The sequence below is a fragment of the Microtus oregoni genome, unplaced genomic scaffold, assembly GCF_018167655.1.
Source record: "Microtus oregoni isolate MIOR12 unplaced genomic scaffold, Mior012 000064F_ref0000363, whole genome shotgun sequence".
Classification (NCBI taxonomy): Eukaryota; Metazoa; Chordata; class Mammalia; order Rodentia; family Cricetidae; genus Microtus; species Microtus oregoni.
The window spans coordinates 2,116,667-2,137,822 of NW_024543874.1; the positions used below are offsets into that span (position 1 = coordinate 2,116,667).

Sequence of the window (21,156 nt, forward strand, 5' to 3'; positions counted from 1 at the left end):
GAAAGGTCTGAAAGAGGGAATGGGTCATGTCCTGTCCACAGCAGCTCACTACATCCTGCCCTGTCCGTGTAGCCCTGTCCGACGGCAGCCCACGGAATGGTGCCGCCCATATTTAGAATGGAACTTTCCTACCTCAATTAACGCTATCTAGAAACTCTGTCTTAGGCATGCAGAGGTTTGTTTCCTAGATAATTCTAGATCCTTTCAAGTTGAGAATCAATATAAACCATCACAGCGATGTTAAGTACTCCTAGACACTGGTCAGTCCATGGCTGCGCTCATTTGTTGTTCACTTTCCAATTGGATGCTGGTGCAGGTTTCCCACGGGCTGCTGGGAAACTGGGCAGCTCACTTTACGACTGGATTCTGGTGCAGGTTTCCCATGAGGCTGCCGGGAAGCTGAGCAGCCCACAACTCTGAGCCATCTGCCTTCAGATTCCTCTGCTCTCTTCTTTCCAGTGGTCGTGGAGTCCGACTTCGTGAAATATGAGAGCAAGTTTGAGAACCATATGAGCGGGAGCATCAGGACGGCTGTGGGCAAGGTCAAGCTGAACGTTGGCGGCAAAGGCCTGGTGGAGGGCCGCTCTTCGTTTGGAACCCTGAGGAAGCAGGAGGTGGATCTGCAGCAGCTCATACAGGACGCAGTCGGGAGGTACGGGGAGCTCCGTTCTGCACGCTGGGCCTTTAGACATCTTATGGCTGAAGGTCATTTGATTGGACCTCTGCCAAAATGTGGATTTTACTAAGCAGCATGGATTGAAGTAGTCCTGAAACTTTGTCGGAGCACATTCTTTATTTCTGAATTTTCTGATTGTTTTTACCTTAGATTATAGCACTGCATATAAAATGCCAACAGTAGAAAGATGGAGTCCTGCCTTAAATTTTTTTTAAAATTTATTTTGTGTGTGTGTGGGGGGGGGCATGTTACATGGCAGACACTTGGGGATCAGAGAACAACTTGCTGGAGTCATTTCACTGCCATGTGGTCCTCAGTAGTCACGGCAGTCAGGTTAGTGACTTTACCCGTTGACCCATCCTGCCAGCCCCTGATTTGCTTATGGGGTTTTTGTTTCATTAGTGTGTCTTTTGTGAGTTTCCCTGCATAGCCCAGGCTGGCCTACTTTAGCCTTTTGAGTGCTCAAGTTACAGGTCTCTGCCGCCACGTCCTGTTCAAAGAATCAGCGATAGTTTTGTTGGTTTGATCTCGGTGCTGGTGCTTGAACCAGGGCCTCCCACACTCTGGGCGAGAGCGGACTATGTCAGCAGCCTTTCTAGTTTTGAATATTAACCATCAGAAGCAGGAAACTCTCACGTCCACCTTGTGTCTTTTTATTTTTCTCATGGGGAAGAGAACAAGCGCATGGCTTCATGAGGAAGAGCTGGGTTACCACTTCAATGTTTGGAAGGAAATCCTGTGTTTATTCATTTTTATCCCAGGATAACTCATCCTTATTGACATCCTGCCTCATGCCAATTCAACATTCAACAAGTAATTCCACTGACTGAATGCGATATACTCTCCATACTGGGGCCGCCACAGCGAGCAAAATGCTGCGACTTCTGTCCAAATTCTAGTGTGAGAGATTCCAAATGTGGAGTTAAATAAACCACGCAGGAGACAGATGAGATGGGAGACCTGGGAAGGTGTAGCAAAGGGGGATGCTGTCTTACAGCGAGTCTGGAGAAGCTGGACTGAGAACAAAGCCTTGAAGAAGGAGGAAACAAGTAGGGTCCTTCACAAGGACACTTCGTGCTGGGACCAGGATAGCTGCCCTGGGGTGACTGAGGGGAGGCCAGGGAAGATCCAGGTTCCTCAGGACCTAGAGGCCCCTGGAAAGACTTTGCCTCTCAATCTAAGTCAGATGGGATGTCCCTGGAGATTCCGAGCAGGAAAGTGACATGTTGACTTACTCTTTAGTTGGATTTTCTTGGCAACTGGGTCGGGAAGAGAAAGGATGGGCAGAAGCCAGGGGACCAAAAGAGAAGTTACTGCAGAGATCCAAGGGAGATGGTATTTCAGTGTGTACAGAGCCATATGTGCGTCCCCATGTGTCATTTCTATTACCCTTTCCCACTGATTACAGAAAATTCAAATGCAAATGCCTATGCATAAATGGAAAAGTCTCTTACATTGAGGTGTAGGTAGCTTGTCTCTTCTGCCATCCTTATGGTGGGCTATGTCAGTTGGAGAGCACTTGCCTAGTGCATGCCAGGCTGGGCTCTAGCCCTGGCAATGCCAAAGACAATAAACAGGAAATAGTATATCCTTGTTTTTAGGATTATAAGAATGATACGCTTCTTGAGCAAAAGTATGTTTTAAATTAATAAATAAAATACAACGAAACATACATGTCAAGCATTTGGTGAGCAGATTTAGCACAGGCTGGACAACATCAGACTTCCAAGCTAGGCACCTGCAGCTGCCCTATTTAATGGACACAAAAGAGCGCTATCATGTATTTGATACTTCATGGCTTTCCCTGAGACTCCCCCAGTTCCTCACTCTCGGCCAGAGAACTTGCGGGTCTCTTTGGCAGTACTGGGTGGGAGGTATGGTCACTCCGTGGCTGATCTTACTTCCTTCCTCTCTTGCTCTTGTCAGCAAAGGCATCTTCCTTCTTTCCTGCAATGGACACGGTGGTGGTAGTTTGGGGGTGGGGGTCAGGTATTGTTTATCTGCAACAAAACTGTAACAGGGCGATGCTCATTCTCTTTGCTAACTCTGCTCACACTCTTCATGAAGGAAGGAGGACAAGGAGGCTGGAAAATCACAGGGCTTTTGCTCCCCACTCCTTACCCATCCCCCTTTAGCTCCAATCTGCAGTTTTGTCGTTTCTATTTCAGAACCCAGAGTCGGGCAATATGCTTTGTGACCCTATCACCTGATGCAGGTCTTTACAGAAAGTCTCTGTGATTCAGGTGTAAAAGCTACTGTCAACGGAAAGCTTGGGGGGGGGGTAGGGATCTTGTGAATAGCTGTGGGAGAAGACCTAAAAGAGGGACGGGGAAGGGAGAAGGGGAGAGTCATCTTCGGGATACCTACTATGTGCCAAGCAGTGGCTATTTCTCAGCTTATTTTCTCTGCACAGCTGACGGCTTTTGAGTGTGAGCAAACTGAGGCTTAGGAAAGGGAAACTGTTCCCGGTCACAGAGCCCAGTCTGTGTGCTACAGCTGGGGTTCAACCCAGGAGTTCTGGGTTCCAAGTCTCTTATCCTTTCCTCTAAATCTTGCTTGATTTGGTGGAGGTAAACGTGATTCGGATGTGATGTAGAGTACCCATGAGGGTGTTGTAATATGAGCGGCGGGTCTGCGTCCCCAGCACCCCGGCCGCCTGCTAGCTTATGCCCGAAATAACAACACACAAACTGTATTTATTTAAACACTTCTTGGCCCATTTCTATCTAGCCTCTTCTAGGCTAATTCTCACATATTAATTTAGCCCATTTCTAATCATCTGTATAGCACTGGTCTTACGGGGAAGATTCTAGCCTACGTCCATCCAGGGTCGGAGCTTCATCGCGTGCGTCTGCCCGGGAGAGGGGAGCATGGTGTCTCTCTGAGCTCATTTCCTCTTCCTCCCAGCATTCTGTTCTGTTTACTCCTCCCACCTATGTTTTAACCTATCAGGGCCAAGCAGTTTCTTTATTACTTAAACAATAAAATCAACAGATTGATATATGACACTCCCACATCATGAGGGTGTTTACGGGTGAAGTGTAGAATGAGTCCAGTCTTCCTAGGGTGCTTGGGATGGGTCAGGCAGGTCTGCTCCGCCTGGACATGGCTGGACAGGTTGAGATCACCCGGGAAGATGGTTCACCCATCAGCTGCAGGTGTGATGGGAGATGGGACGGTTTGAGGAGTGGTAGCTAAGAGACGAGGAACATGTTAAAGAATGCATGTCAGGATGTAGGTTCTGCATGCATGGGCTCTGGGTTCCAACCCCAACAATAAAATATCAGAAAAAAGAAATATGTGCAGTACCTGGCCCCAGGTGGCGCTTAGTGCAGAGCTCACCCACACCCTTGTTACATTTTGCTGAGAGTTAAAGGTGAGCTATCTGGGAAGGATGGGGGTGGTGCTTTCCACGTCTCTGGATGGGTACTAATCGCTAGCATTCCTGTGACTTCACACTAGAGTAATAAACTCTTATCTGTGTGCTCTGCCCATCTTTGGACTCCTGGAACATCACCAGGCTTGATAAGGTGCTGCGGATACAGCTGTGGCCTTGGGCACGATCACCAGCGATGTCGCGGTACTGGATGTTCTCAAGGGTATATTTGCAGCCAGGCGTTTTTATTTCAGTCATTTAGATAAGGTATCATCTCTATACAAGTTTTGTAGCCAAAAGTCTTAGAGCTGGTGTGTGGTTTGATGATGTGGTTCACTTGCTGAGCTCACTAAAAGCCCCCCAGATTGACCTAGGTAGCACCAGAAGAAAGGAAAAAAAATCCAAGAATTAATTATATTCCTGACAAAATGTATGCACATCTCAAACTCCATTCTCTCTTTGAAACTATACCCACGTATATTGAAGATTCATTTAGAGTTTGGGAAATTATACTTATAGGTGCCTAGAACTTATTGTTTTCAATGCACTATGGGTTTAGTGTAAACATTTTTTATGGAAACTACCGTGATATATGTCTTCTATTTCTTTAAATGGAGATGGACAAATGTATTGAGAATTCTCAATGCACATATCTGTGGAAAAGCTCTCCAGAAAGATTTAGTATTGTCTTCTGTCACCCAACTGCCGCGTGCCACTGTCTTAAGCCTAATAGCCCTACTTTACCCCACCTCTGCCAGCCAGCACATGACTGCCTCGAATCTCTCAGAATCTGGAGAACCCATTTCTCATAATTAACCTGGACTGACTTAGTAAGTTGTGCCAGCTCCTGGCCTCACTCTGCCCAGGCAACGTGGTCTTCAGGAGTTCGCTTTGAAGTGTCTAGGTGTGAGTGGACACACAGCAGATTTTTCTCTTTGAGGTTGAGTTTTGCTTCTAGCTATGGCAACATGGAGGGTTTGGGGCTTGTTGCATGTTTTGTTTTTTGTTTCTTCTGGTGCGGGAGAATTGTCTGTAATCTGTCAATCATGTTTTAAATAAACGCTGATTGGCCAGGCAGGAAGTATAGGCAGGAAAACCAGATAGGAAGTAGAAATGATGCAATGAGAACAGGAGAATTCTGGGAAGGAGGAAGTTGATTCCTCCCACTCCTGCCCAGACTCCAAAGAAGCAAGATGTGAGCTGCCTTGATGAGAAAGGTACTGAACCATGTGGCTAGCATAGATAAAAACAATGGGTTAATATAAGCTACAAGAGCTAATATGTAGCCTGAGCTAATGGGCCAATCAGTTTTATAACTTATGGAGCTCTCTGTGTGATTTTCTTTGGGACCATGCTGGCTGTGGAGTACTGGGCGGGACAGAAACCCCAACAAGCCAGCCCTCATGTTACATCTTCGGCTTTTCAAGGCATGAATTGATTGTTACCATAAAGGCACATCCAATTTAGATTATTCACCTTGCCTCTAAGCAAATTTTGGTAAAGCTGATCATAGTTGTCTGTGTACACATGGCAATTAAAAAAATTGGCTTTTTCATTTATTTTATTCAAAAGAAAGCATACTATCTTTTTTCATTTTACATACCAATCCCAGTTCCCACTCCTTCCCCTCCTCCCATTCCCTGGACCTTCTCCCCCACCCCCACCCACTCCCCAGAGGGCAAGTCACATTGCTCTGCAGAAGGACCAAGGCCCTCCCTACTATATCTAGGCTGAGCAAGGTACCCACCCAAAGAGAATGGGTTCTACAAAGCCAGTAAAAGCAGCAGGGACAAATCCTGGTGCCACTGCCAGTGTCCCTGCAGTTTGCCCCAGCCATACAACTGTCACCTACATTCAGAGGGTCTAGCTTGATCCTCTGCTGGTTTCTTCCCTGTCCAACCAGAGTTGGTGAGCTCCTACTAGCTCAGTTCCCATCATGGTCTTGACCTCTTTTGCTCATATTTTCACTCCTGCCACTCTTTAACTGGACTTTGGGAGCTCAGCCCAGTACTCTGCTGTGGGTCTCTGCCCCTGTCTCCATCAGTTGCTGGATGAAGGTTCTATGGTGACATTTAAGATAGTCATCAATCTGACTACAGGGCAAGGCTAGTTCAGGCACCCTCTCCTCTATTGCTTAGGGTTTTAGCTGGAGTCATCCTTGTGGATTCCTGGGAATTTCTCTATTGGCAGGTTTCTTGCTAGCCCCATAATGGCCCCCTCAATCAAGATACCTCTTTCCTTGCTCTCCCTCTCTGTGCTTCCTCCATCTTGACTATCCCATTCCATCAAGTTCTCCTCCACCTTCCCTTCTCTCCCGCTTCTGCCCTCCCTTCTCCCCCACTTTATACTCCCAATTTTGTCAGGAGATCTTGTCTACTTCCCCTTCCCAGGGGGATCTATACATGTTTCTCTTAGGGTTCTCCTTGTTACTTAGCTTCTCTATGGTCGTGGACTATAGGCTCGTTATCCTTTGCTTTACAGCTAGTATCCGCTTATGAGTGAGTACATACCATGTATGTCTTTCTGGGTCTGGGTTACCTCACTCAGGATGGTTTTTTCTAGTTATATTAATTTGCATGCAAATTTCAAGATGTCATTATTTATTAATACTGAATAGTACTCCTTTGTGTAGATGTAACGCATTTTCTTTATCCATTTGGTTGAGGGACATCTAGGTTGTTTCCAGGTTCTGGCTATTACAAATAATGCTGCTATGAACATAGTTGAACAAATGCTTTTGTAGTATGATTGAGTATCCTTTGAGTATTGCTTGCTGGGTCCTGAGGTAGATTGATTCCCAATTTTCTGAGAAGCCACCCTACTGATTTCCAGAGTGGTTGTACAGGTTTGCATTCCCACCAGCAATGAAGGAGGGTTCCCCTTACCACATCTTCTCCAGCATAAGCTATCATTGGCAGATGCAAGATGGCCTCTCAGAGTCATTTTGATTTGCATTTCCCTAATGGCTAAGGATGTTGAACATTTCCTTAAGTGTCTTTCAGCCACTTGAGATACTTACTTCTGTTGAGAATTCTCTGTTTAGATCTGTACCCCATTTTTTAATTGGATTATTTGGAATTTTGATGTCTAATCTTGGGTTCTTTATATATTTTGGAGATTAGTCCTCTGTTTGATGAGGGGTTGGTGAAGATCTTTTCCCAATCAGTAGGCTGCCTTTTTGTCTTATTAACTATGTCCTTTGCTTTACAGAAGCTCTTTTAATTTCAGGAGGTCCCGTTTATTTATTGTTGCTCTCAGTGTCTGTGCTACTAGTGTTATATTTAGGAAGTGGTCTCCTGTGTCCATGTATTGAAGGTTACTTCCCACTTTCCCGGTAAGACTGATGCTACACAGATTATTAGAGATGGGTTGATCGGGATATGAGAATTAGCCTGTAAGGGCTAGAGTTAATGGGCCAAGCAGTGTTTAAAAGAATACAGTTTGTGTGTTGCTATTTCGGGGCCTAAGCTAGCGAGGCGACCAGGAGCTGGGGTGGCAGGAATGCGGCCTGCAGATCCCACAACACTGATATCTTCTTCAGTTTCTTTCTTCAAAGACTTAAAGTTCTTGTCAAATGGGTCTTTCACTTCTTTGGTTAGTGTTACTATAAAGTATTTTATGTTATTTGTGACTACTGTGAAGGGTGATGTTTCTCTGATTACTTTTTCGGCTTCTTTATCTTTTTATATAGGAGAGCTACTGATTTTTTTTTTTATTTTATCTTGTATCTTGCCAGATTACTGAACATTTTTATCAGCTGTAGGAATTCGCTGGTAGAGTTTTGGGGTGACTTATGTATACTATCATATCATCTGCAAATAGTGAAAGTTTGACTTCTTCCTTTCCAATTTGTATCCCCTTGATCTCCTTTTGTTGTCTTATTGCTGTAGCCAAAACTTCTAGAACTATGTTGAATAGATATGAAGAGAGTGGACAGCCTTGTTTTGTTCTTGATTTTAGTGGAATCGCTTTGAGTTTCTTCCCATTTAATTTGATGGTGGCTGTTGGCTTGCTGTATATTGCTTTTATCATGTTTAGATATGTTCTTTGTATCCCTGATCTCTCTAAGACCGTTATCATGAAGGGGTATTGTATTTTGTTGAGTGCTTTTTCAACATCTAATGAGGTGATTATATTGGTTTTTTTTTCAGTTTATTTATATGGGGGATTACATTGATAAATTTTCGTATGTTGACCCATTCGTGTATCTCTTGGATGAAGTCGACTTGCTCATGGTGGATGATTTTTTTTATGTGTTCTTGGATTCAGTTTGCCAGTATTTTATTGAGTATTTTTGCATAAATGTTTATGAGGGAGATTGGTCTGTACTGCTCTCTCTTGGTTGACTCTCTGTGTGTTTTAGTTATTAGGGTAACTGTAGCCTCATAAAAAGAGTGTGGCAATACTCCTTCTGTTTCTATTGTGTGGAACACTTTGAGAAGTATAGGTATTAGCTCTTCTTTGAAGTTCTGACAGAATTCTGCACTGAAACCATTGGGCCCTGGGCTTTTTGTTTGTTTTCTGGGAGGCTTTTGATGACTGCTTCTGTTTCCTTGCAGGTTATAGGTCTATTTAAATTGTTCACCTGGTCTTGATTTAATTTTGGTATGTGGTAACTATCCAGAAAATTGTCCATTTCTTTTACATTTTCCAATTTTGTGGAGTACAGGCTTTTGTAGTATGAACTAATAATTCTCTGGATTTCTTTGGTGTCTGTTGTTATGTCCCCCTTTCCCTTTCTGATTTTGTTAATTTGGATGTTCTGTCTCTGCCTTTTGACTAGTTTGGATAAGGGTTTGTCTATCTTGTTGATTTTCTCAAAGAACCAGTCTTTGTTTCATTGATTCTTTGTATTGTTTTCTTTTTTATTGATTTCAGCTCTCAATTTGATTATTTTCTGTCATCTACTCCTCCTGGGTGAGTCTGCTTCTTTTTGTTATAGAGCTTTCAGGTGAGCTGTTAAGTACCTAGTGTGGAATTTCTCCGTTTTCTTTATGCAGGCACTTAGTGCTATGAACTTTCCTGTTAGCACATCTTTCATAGTGTCCCATAGGCTTGGTTATGTTGTGCATTCATTTTCATTGAATTCTAGGAAGTGTTTTATTTCTTCCTTGACCCAGGGGTGGTTCAATTGAGAACTATTCAATTTCCATCAATTTGTAGACTTTCTGCAATTAGCGTTGTTAAATTCTAACTTTAAGCCATACTGATCCAATAAGATACAAAAGGTTATTCCATTTTTTTTTTATCTGTTGAGGTTTGCTTTGTTGAATATGTGGCCAGTTTTAGAGAAGGTTCCATGAAGTGCTGAGAAGAAGGTACATTCTTTTGTGTTGGGTGGAATGTTCTATGGATGTCTGTTAAATCCATTTGAGTAATAACATCTGTAAGTTCTCTTATTTCTCTGTTAAGTTTTTGTCTGGTTGATCTGTCTACTGGGTAGAGTCTCCTACTATTAGTGTGTTGGGTTTGACATGAGATTTAAGCTCAGAAATGTTTCTTTTACATATGTGGGTGCTCTTGTATTAGGGGCATAAATGTTCAGGATTGAAACTTCATCTTGATGGATTGTTCCTGTGATAAGTATAAAATGTCTTTTCCATCTTTTTTGATTGATTTTAGTTTGAAGTCTATTTTGTTAGATATTAGAATAGTTGCACCTGCTTGTTTCTTAGGTCCATTTGATTGTAAAAATTTTTCCCAACCCATTATTCTGAGGTGATGTCTGTCTTTGAGGTTGAGGTATGTTTCTCATATACAGCAGAAGAATGGATCCTGCTTTCGCATCCATTCTCTTAGGTTGTGTGTGTTTTTATAGTTGAATTGAGTCCATTGATATTGAGACATTAATGACAAGTGATTGTTAATTTCTGTTATTTTTCAGTGGTAGTGTTTATGCGTTTCCCTTCTTTGGAGTTTGCTGGTGTCAGGTTATCTGTTGCCTGTGTTTTTGTGGGTGCAGTTAGCTTCCTTGGGTTGGAGTTTTCCTTCTAATACTTTCTGTAGGGCTGGATTTATGGATAAGTATAGTTTAAATCTGGTCTTGTAGTATCTTGTTTTCTCCAACAATGGTGATTTAAAGCTTTGCTGGGTATAGTCATCTGGGCTTGCATCCGTGGTCTCTTAATGTCTGCAGCACATCTGTCCAGGACTTTCTGGCTTTCAGGGTTTCCATTGAGAAGCTGGGTTTAATTCTGATAGGTCTGCCTTTATATGTTACGTTACCTTTTTTTTTTTTTTGCAGCTCTTAATATTCTTTTTTTAATTCTATCTGTTTTGTGTTTTGGTTATTATGTGGTGAAGGGACTTTTATTTACTTACTTATTTAATTTGTTTATTTATTCTTTGGTCCAGTCTGTTTGGTGTGAGAAAATAGGCTCTTGATGATAAACTCTCCATTAATTATACAAATTGATATACTGTGAGTGAGACAACATGGCAATAAATCTTCACAATTATCCAGGACTTGATTTAGTAGTTTTTTCATCATGTTTTGCTTTTTAAGAACACGCACGGCCAAGTTGGACACACCTTTCTTTTCTCCTGGGTTCTTCTCTGTGGAGAGCATTTGATCGTCATGTACTATTTCTTGCACTTCTCCGTCCCCCCTCCCCTCTCTGTTCCTCCTTCAGGGTCAGCATGGGCATGAGGAGAGTCATCTAAATGAGGGCACTTTAAGGTCTAGGGTGAGCACAGCCAGCAGAGACACCTTACACTCATTTCCTAGTGTTAGCAGCTGCTTTTAGACCCATGGTTGGGTGGTAAACTAGGTTCGGTGTGAGTGTTTTCGTGTGTGATAGGATTTTACTATGTAGCCCAGCCCTCTGCCTCCCAAGTGCTCAGATTACAAATGTGCACCATCACCGGATGGTGGTGGCACACACCTTTCATCTCAGTACTTGGGAGGCAGAGGCAGGTAGATCTCTGTGGGCTTGAGACCAGCCTGGTCTACAAAGTGAGTTCCAGGACATCCAGGGCCACACAGAGAAATCCTGTCTCCAAAAACTGAACAAATAAGCTAAAAATATATATTGCACCATCATATCTGGAAGGTTTGTTTTTTAAAATGAAAAAAAAATGATTGTGGAGAGTATGGTATAATGTAAATTAAGGAATAACATAATAAATATACACCACTTATTATCTGGCTTCACAAACTTTCTCTCTCTCTTTTTATCTCCTTCCCCCATTTTCTTTCTCCTTCTTTCCTTCCTTCCATCCTTTCTTTCTAGACAGGTTTCTCTGTGTAGCCCTGGATGTCCTGGAATTTGCTCTGTAGACAAGACTGGGCTCAAACCTGCCCACCACTTGAGTGCTAGGATTAAAGCTGTACACCACTATGCCTGGTCTACAATATTTTTTAATCAGAACCAACACATAGGAGCCATAATCTTTTGCCTTCATTACCCTAAACTTCATTAGCAAAAATGTTTTTCTCTGAGAATTAGATGAGAGCATAAACAGAACCTGGACAGCTGCACTTGGCACGTGGTAAATTCCCTAATCCTGACAGCATGGTTGTGAGTGGGTTCACTTCTGACACAGCAGGGCCTGGTTATCAAGCCTGGGGTGGCTCAGCGCTCCTGGAGGAGAGGTGTGGCTAGCGTGCTGAGGCAGGGTAGGAGCTATGGAGCTGAGAAGCGGAAGATGCTGGCCCCAGAGTTGCCCGTGCGGCATTTCTGGTGCTCCCTCTGTAGCTCTCGTTCCCCTGGTGCCAGGTGATGAGCTAGTGTCCACACTGCGCTAGCTGGCTTGGGTCAGGAGCTGGGATTCAGGTGGCGTGTGTGTTCCTCTGGGCTCTCCAGGGTTTGATATGGCCGACAGCACCCAGCTTTGAATTTCCTGTCTTTCTCTCCAACGCTCCTCGGAGCTTCACAGTGAGTAGTGTTCATCCGCTTCAGCCAAAAAGCTGGCATGGGATACGGCTCCGTCCTCGTCTTCTCTTTTACACCCATCTCTCACCCCTCGGTTGATTCTTGTTCTTGAGTCCTGATCTTATCTGTTCTCATCGTCCCAGCCTCCTGACCCTTTCTGTCACTCTCTCTTGTCAGCCCTTCCGCCTCTGGCTCCTCTACAGACAGCCAATCAGATCATGTCACTAACCACTGCCATCTCATACTCCTATGTGCCTTCCCTAGACAGGAAGTGGTCCGCATATCCTCTTGGCTACATCAACATGGCCTCTATAGAACCATTGCTCCCGCATTCTCCTCAACCCTCAGGCCTGTCACCTGACTAAAGTTCCTCAGAGGCACACACTGTCTTCCCCTCGGTCCTACCTGAAGGCTCCTTCACGCCTTCCATCCACACACAGCTCTTTCTTCCTGCCACACCCAGCCAGTTCCTAGTTATTCTTCGTGTCCCAGCCTAGACCCAATGTCCCCCTTAAGAGGCACATCCTCACCTTCCTGTTGGGGTGCCGAGCGTGCCGGGAGGGGGGGGCATCTGCTGTGAGCTCCTTGGTCTCCCCGTGTCCCTTCTGGCATGCTCTTCTTAGTCACGTGGGCTCTGGCGGCACACTGAGTACTGCTCGCTTGAGAGAATAATTGGCTTATCTTCATTTTACATACGAGGAGTGGAATTCAGAAATTAATTAGTTTGCCTGGACTCAGGATTTAAGGCCAGACCCACAAACCGTATGATTTTTTTCCAGTCCAGCTGCTATGCACGGAGCTTGAAAAGGAAGAGAATTCCCAAGGGTGAGTCCGGCTTTCACCTCACTGCTCAGCTTCGTTAGCTTCTCATCTTCCCGCTGCCACGCAGCATCACCTGACGGCGGTTAATTAATTACATCACCTAAAAGGGCGAGCGTCTGTAATTGCTCATTCATTTTCCCTCTCAGCCTCTCTGGGCTGTTCTGGGGGACGAAGATACGATGCCAGAGACGAATGCATGAGGAGCAGGTGTGGTGGGGGAGGGCGGTCCAGTCACTCGGGGAATCACGCGCAGTTAGCATCATGCCCTAGCTTTAATTCCTTTTGCAAACATGAAGCCATCTACATCTTCTTTGCAACTGAGTAAAAGAATTTGAGTATATACATACACACACACACACACACACACACACACACACACACACACAGAGCCCTTTTTCATTACAGCCATCCCTTCTTAACTTCAGAGGACGTGGTCCAAGATCTCCAATGTGTGATAAAGCTGAGCATAGGCTCAGTTCTCTGTTGACTATTTTTGTCATGTACACGTGTATGGTAAAGCTTTATCTATAAACCAGGCAGAGGAGACAGTAAACTACTCATAAACTAGATCAATATACTATAATTAAATCGTGGCTCACTATGAAGTCATGCAAATGGCTATCTTACCGTGCCGCACCCATCCCTTTTTAGGGAGATGTCCCTTGACAGAAGCCAGTGTCATCAGGGCACGTGAGGTGAGCAGCTGAGGACTTACACTTGCCATGTCATAACTTGGTAGTCAGATACGGACAACAATTGGTGCCATTTTTCCTGCAGTCTCGCAGGTAGACTTGCCTTACTGTTGGTCTTAGCACTCGCTCTCTTCACTTTCCTTATTAACTTGAGAACTTACACTTTCCCATCAAAGGAAGCATGTTCGAGCATCTTTTAGGCACATCCAAGTTGCCATCATCAGTCCCCCTTATTAATTATTAGTTAAGATGGAAATTACTTGAACACAACCACTGGAATGTCACAAGTCAATTTAATGGGGGTTGCTGCTAGGCGGCGCCCGAGTGCGTAGCATATACATGACGGATACACTGTACAAAGGACGAGTCATAGCCCAGGTGACCTGTCTGTATGGCGGTCTACCACACTCCTCAGAACAGTGAGAACTTAGGCTTTGGGGCTGTGGCTGACTTTGGGTAACTGAAATCATGGAAAGCAGAGAGGAGATGCCTGTATCCGAAAGTGAGGATGCCAGGCTCAGTAGTTAAGAGATCTAGAGTGTTTCCCCGCCTTGTTCCAGGTTGTGCATCACAGTGGTTGAGGTTTCCAGAATTTTCTGTCCATTTCCCCTGGTTGTTGTAGTTTGGATCAAGTTCACTTGTTAACGACTAGGTTCCAAGCCTGTGAGGCTACTAGGATGCGGTAGAGGTTATTATTGGAAGCATGTCCTAGGGGAACCTTTGCTTCTCTCTCCTTCTCTTAACTTTCTGGCTCTCTGGCGAGGACCAGGATTCACCCACCACATACTGGTTACATGCTACACTTCACCAGGGATGGAGCCAAGCAGCCATGGAGTGAAATGACTGAAGTCCTGAGCCAAAATACTACCCCTTACGTCAGAATGGACCTTCCTTCCCTCCTGCCCTCCCGCCTGGAAGCTGGTTTATCGTAGAGACCGCTGGTGCGTCCTTGGTGGACATTGATCCTCGGTGGCCAGTGGGTGGCCGTTTCTGGAGGCTTTGCTGCCAGTATTTTTGGAGCTTTCCTGGGGAGCTGAGCGGAAGGACTCTTATTTGTTAAGAAGCAAGTGTGGATTAAGCTATGCAGGGCTCAGTAGGGGCTCAGGAAGGAGAGGAAAGATGGGGGTAGAGTTTCAGATCAGACAAGGCTGAACTGTTGAGCTGAGACCCGATTCTACCCACAATGACCTGTGTCCCTTGGGTCCTTGACTTGTGAATTCTCTGTGCTTTGTGTCTCTCTGAGAAATAAGATGACAGTAACCTCGAGAACAGTTAGGGTTGCAATGTTCTCGTTGCAAAGAACATTTCTTACCTCAATGAAGGAAACATCCTGAGGTAGAAGCTGAGTGGCTAGTTCAACATTGGTGAGGACCCGGGTGGCATCTCCACCTGCTGCTGTCTCAACAGCCTGAGTTTTCTTGGTTGTAAATGTTAATTTATGTTATAGACAACAAGATCCAGGTATAGACAAATGACCTGTTACATGTGACTCCTTTTAAGTGGGAGAAAAATCTTCCCAGTATAGCATTCCCTGGGTCTCAATGGACAGAATTGTTCCCCAGTCCTTAATAACTTTAACTGGGTAGGAGATGAGTCAGAGCTCATGGTAGGACCAGACCTAGACCTCCCTCCCTGCAGCCCGTGACTCCAGCACCTGCACAAAACCGGAGGGTCCTAAGGTGCCCACACTCTGGGTGTGGGGGGGTCTAGCCTGCCAGGAGTGTCCTAAGGTGCCCACACTCCGGGTAGGGGGGGTCTAGCCTGCCAGGAGTGTCCTAAGGTGCCCGCACTCCGGGTAGGGGGGGTTCTCTCCTGCCAGGAGTGTCCTAAGGTGCCCACACTCCTGGTGATGGGTGTTCTAGCCTGTCAAACACAGAATGCAGCCTCATGCCTGGGGAGTAGAGGGCTGAGGTCCGCCTCCCTCCTCTGACTATCCTCAAGCTAGACCTTAGAATGTAGGAAGCAGGGTCTCCAGTGAGCAGTAAGCAGGCAGAAGAGAGGCAGCAGCAGGGACCTGCATTCTGGGACTCTAGGAGGCAGATTCTGAAATAAAACCTTGGCCATGGGCTTGGAACTGTGACCCTGGAGGAGGCGGGTTGTCAGAAAGCAGCAGGCTTTCCCGCTGTGAAGCGCCAAGAGGGCAGTGCCAGGGAGGTTGGAAACGAAGTTGGTGCAGTTAGTTTTCAGACCTGCAGCTGGTGTACACACATTTGCTTCTCTTTTAACTGTAGCCGTAGCTAGTAAGTCAAAGCCCTTTGGGAGAAACACCCCAACTACCGTAGCTTTAATCATCAATACAGATCTACATTTCTGTGGGCTGGTAATTCTTGCTTAACACCCCTGCAGCGGCAGCCTCTTCTTGTTTCTGTTGACTAGCTTTTCCTTTTTCCTTATGCCATTTGGTTTTTAACATTTAAATTAAGTTTCTTTTGAGAATTTCCTACATGTTTGGCGTAAATTCACACCACTTCTATTCCCTGCCCCCCTCCAACTTCTCCTATGTTCCCTGACTCCCTCTCAGATTCATGGCCTCGTCTTTAACTATTGTTACATATGCACGTGTGGGCGCTCATAAACGCAACCTGTGTTGCTCGTGTGTCTGTATGTTAAAAGCCAACCACTTCGTGGACTCTCTTTAATGTCCCCATCTTATTTCTGGGGCCATGTCAAAATCAGTTCTTTTAGTTGCTTAGCACTTCTGCACACTGGGTTTCCACTGTTGCCTGGGGTCTAGAATTCTGTAAAATCAGTGGCCTTTAAAATAAACTGTCAGAAGATGGGTGCCCTGATGGCACGGCTGCTCCTGCTGTCCCAGATGATCAGGATAAGCTACCAGGGCACATTCTATGAGCAGATGTCCTATTGCGTCTGGGTGCCCATGACTGTACCGTTTTATGCCTGTGCAGACATTGCCAATTGATCTCAGCTGTCTTGCTCCTCGCCGTGTTTTATTGGCTGAACTACCTTCCCAGCGATGAAAAGATTTTTATAATCTTTAAATTTTATTTACTTTATTTTATATGTATGAGTATTTTGCCTGAATATATGTATGTGGACCATGAGCATGCCTAATGCCCCTGGGGGCCAGAAGAGGCCACCAGAATCCTTTGGAAGTGGAGTTAGAGATAAGTGTGAGCCATATGTGGATACCAGGAATCCAACCCAGGTCTTCTTCAAGAGCAACAGGTGCTCTAAACCACTGAGCTATCTCAGGCTCCACCATTTATTTCCAGTCATAGGAATTGAACTTAGACCTCATATATGCTAGGCAAGCCCCCTCCTAGTCAGCTATTGTCTCAGCCTTTAACCAGGATTTTAAATGGTTTTGTTTTTTTGGAACTTTTAGTGCATACAGGAATATAAGATTTTAAACTGAACACATTCATTGGCCTATGGTTTTCCACTTGCTGGTACTGGGGGATCTCTGTTACATGGTAATCCTTGCCAAGGTCTGAGGGGTGACGTTAGAGCTATGGGCACAGCTCCAAGCTATTTTGGGTCTGTGCTTGAGGACAGTTCCCCCAAGGGGCCTTGGAGCCTCTCCTGCTGCTTTGGGTCATGCAGTGTTAGCAGGAAGACGAGATAGGCAGGGATCCCACTCGAGATTATTTTGCACAGGGTCAAATGGACATCTATTTTCTCTTATCGCCCTCTGTCCCTAGCAGGGCCCTCTGAACTGAAGATTATTAAATTTGTCCAGTGTTTGGCCTCCAAAAGATACAGCACTATCTTGGAGAGCAGTAAGGTGATTTCTTCACAGGAGGGACAGAGGTGAAGGCCACCTGGCCTAGCCCTGCCCTGTGGCTTGATCAGGGAGACATGTGTGTCTCCTAAGTCAGGGCTGTAGGACAGCTCCATGTTAGCCTCAGTCTTGGCCATGGGCCTGTGTGTGTAGATAAGCTTGCATTCCCTTCCCAAAGCTATGGCTGTCCCTAAAGACCCTGCTGGGCTCAGCAAGCCTTGGAGACTTGTCACCAGAAACAAGGGGCTCCATTTCTGCCAGAAATACTTACGTCTTTGGGGTTCAACGTGGGCATGGGGCCTTTAAGCAATCTAAGGATGGCCTGGCTGAGATTTTCCTTTTAAAACAACTTAACTTTAGCTTAGAACAGCTTTAGAATTAGTGGATTTTGTTTGGGGCACATTGCAGTGTTTGCCAATCGTCATAGTCACACTAGACTCCTGGTATGTTCCTCAGCAGTTCCTCTGGCTTAGTTATGGGTTGTGACCCACAGTACTGTTCTTATGTGTGCAGTCAAGGGAGTCCACATATTAACCGTCCCAGAACAAACTCATGTCCAGTGACCTGACGGGAGGCGGCAGCTGTTAGGGACAGCTGGGTTAATGGGGATCCTGACAGGTGGGTCTGCTGGCGCCTAACTGCAGACTTGGTCTATGGGTCTAAAGCACAGTGGCCTAGGGAGACTCATATGTAGATACCATGCTGTTAACACACAGGTTTAAAAATTTAGACAGTATTTGTGCACCTTTATGAGGTACACTGAAGTTATTCAGTACACGTAACTAACGGATGATAGGAAAATCAGGGACACACACAACTGTTTCTTCCAACATTAAGTATTGTGCACCCTCGCAATCATTTCTAAGTATGCCATGGACCACAGTGCTCTCAAAATCGGCCATGTGTTAAAGAAGGTCTGGACGTAATTCCTCTTTGTGTGTGTGTGTGTGCGCGCGCGCGCGCGCGCGCGTGCGTGCCATGTGTAGGTACCCCTGAAGGCCAGGAGAGGGTGTTGGATTCCCTAGAGCTTGAGTTGCAGGCAGTTTGAGTGCCCACATGAATGCTGGAGCAATATCTAGATCCTCTGCCATGGCACAATGCACCCGCTACTGCCAAGCCAGCGCTCCAGCCCTTGGGTTTCCTTCTAGCCCACACTCCCGTCTCAGCCCTCGGTGACCACTCTTCCCGTGAGAGTGATTTAGATTCCCCACAAATGAATGAGAACACGTTGTGTTTATCTTTCCATGTCCGGGTTATTTTACTAAATTCATTAACCTCTAGTTAATATCTATTCTGCCACAAATGACTTGGCTTCATTTTTGTAATGAAATAGCATTCCATGTGTATATACATGTATCTATCTCACATGCTTTTAATCCTTCCTCTGCTAAGGGTAATCTGGGCTGGTTTTGTGTTCATCATCGAGAATACTACTGTAAGAAGCACAGAGGTGCAGGTATCTTCCGCCTCCCTTGGATAACAGCGTCATCTGTCTCAGATTCCATCGGGGCTATTGGATACTATGATAGTTTGATTTCTAGTTTCCCACAATGGCCGTGATAGCTTATATCTCCTCAGCTGTGCACGAGTTCCCTTCCCTCCACATCTCAACATCATTGGCTATTCTTCTGTCTGACAATGGCCATTGCTGGGGGTGAAACAACATCTCATGGTGCTTTGACTTGTGTTTCCCTGATGATATATATATACACACACACATATATAAATATATAAATAAATATGTGTTTGTTGACTGTCGCTCTGTTCTCCACTTTGGTTCTACAGCCCATTTTTTAGTTACATTGCTTTTGTGGTGTTCAGCTTTCTGGGCTCCTATGTATGCTGGATGTGGCCCCTGCTGGAAGAACAGCTGACGGGTACTCCTCACTCTCCAGGCTGTCTGTCAACTCTGTTGGTTGTCACCTTGGCTTTATAGACATCTTTTCATCTGAGAGAATCCCACATGTCTGTTTTTTCCAGTCTGAGCTTTTGGAGTCCCGTCGAAGCCAGCCATTGCTTTTGCTGACTAGTGTCTTGAGGCTTTTCCTGTCTTCTTGCTGTCATAGTTCCAGGCTAACCCTCAGGACTTCATCCATTTTCAGATGGAGGGAAGGGGGACCTTTTGCATATGCATAACCAACTATGACAGCAGCTTATCAAAGACACTATCTTCTCTCCATCGTATATTCTCGGCACCTTTGTCAAAACTCAGGTGGCTGTATGATCATAGATTAATTTTTGGGCTCTCTGTTCTCTTCCATGGGCCTTTGTGTCAGGTTCTCAGCTAATATCATGCTGTTAGAATCACTATAGCTTTTCAGTTAGTGAATTAGACAGCTAGTCCCTGTACCCATCTATCCTAGTCTCACAGGCCAGGTGGGCCTCAAACTCACAGCCCCCCCACCTCAACTTCCCCAGGGGCGACCCTGCAAGTGTATACACCACCAGCTCTGGAGTGTAATCCTGCAAGTGTGTACACCACCAGCTCTGGAGTGTGATCCTGCAATTATGTACACCGCCAGCTCTGGAGTGTGATCCTGCAAGTGTATACACCGCCAGCTCTAGAGTGTGATCCTGCAAGTGTATACACCGCCAGCTCTAGAGTGTGATCCTGCAAGTGTGTACACCGCCAGCTCTGGAGTGTGATCCTGCAAGTGTGTACACCGCCAGCTCTGGAGTGTGATCCTGCAAGTGTGTACACCGCCATCTCTGGAGTGTGATTTGGAGTGAGGTGTTTTCTTCAAGATTGCTTTGATTACTCTGGAACTAACACAATTTAGTGTTTGTTCGTTTGCTTCTTCCCTCTCTATGTCTGCCAAAAGGGCCTCCCTCTGCATTCATTGACTTGGGACTCACTGCATAGCCCAGGCTGACCTTGAATTTGTGTGGCATTCCTTCCTTCTGCTCCAACTTTGCGAGGGCTGGTGTTGCAGGTGTGAGCTATCACCCCTGGCTGGCACAGGGCTGCTTTCTTAGTTCTGTTCCAGAACATTCATTATTGTGGTATGAAAATGGCGGTAGGTTTGTGCATTGATTGTTTTGTCTTGTCACTTTATTGGATTTGTTTGTAAGCTCTAACAGCTTTTTAAAAACTGATTTTTTAGTTCAACACACGTGACGGGCTTCATCTGACGGCAGTTAGGTTTCCCTCCACATAAAACCACACCATCTGCATGCACCTAGTTTAACTGTCCCCTCTCCCTTGCCCAGTTGCTCCTGCAAAGATGTTAGAGGCATGGGCACCTTAGTCTTGCTTCTGATCTCAGAGAAAACACAGGCAGCTTCTCCCTTGGCACTGTGATTGATTTGACTATGGGCTGTTCACTTACTGCTCTTACTGTCTTGAGGTGCGCCCAAGTCTACACCGTGTTGGTGGAGAGTTTCTCTATTTGCACAAGGGCTGTTGAAGTCACTTTTGTAGAGACAGCTGGGCAATGGCAGTTCCGCTGGATTCGTGCTTTTGCATTGGCTATAGTGCCTGTTGACCACCCAGTATCTGCAAAAGGGGGGAGTCACCTGTTCACCACTCACCAACTCAAACATCAGAATCCTTCTCCTCCCTCTCCATCTTCAACCTGTTTTCTTCCCTCCCTCTTCCTTCTTTCCTACCCTTCCTCTCTCCCTCCCTTTTCCCTCTCTTCCTCTATTCCTCTCTTTCTCTGACTTATACACACACATGTACACACACGCGCGCGTGTGCACGCACGCACACATGCATGCACGTGCACACACATGAAAGCAATTAGGTAAGGAAGAAACAGACCGAATTTACCTATTCATTCATTCCCAGGATGTTTTCTGAGCCCACTCTGAGCGCTGAGTGCTGGTCCAGCCCCGAGATAAGCAGAACACAATAGACATGGTCCCCACTCCATGGAGTTTCTACTCTAGACTGAAGGTGCAGGCAATGAACAAAGGGAGACCACATGTTCTTTTGGGGGATCACTTAAGTACCCTGGGGGTGGGGTCAGGAC

General features: G+C 45.5%; 1 protein-coding gene across 2 annotated transcripts in view; it reads left to right on the forward strand.

Moving 5' to 3' along the window:
* Positions 1-21,156, forward strand: part of Gsdme (gasdermin E) — a 62,606-nt gene that overhangs the window by 15,141 nt on the left and 26,309 nt on the right. For both annotated transcript variants that reach the window (XM_041640550.1, XM_041640551.1), the window contains exon 3: positions 460-652. In XM_041640550.1, the coding sequence (XP_041496484.1) occupies positions 460-652 (193 nt within the window). The remainder of the gene's footprint in view (positions 1-459; positions 653-21,156) is intronic.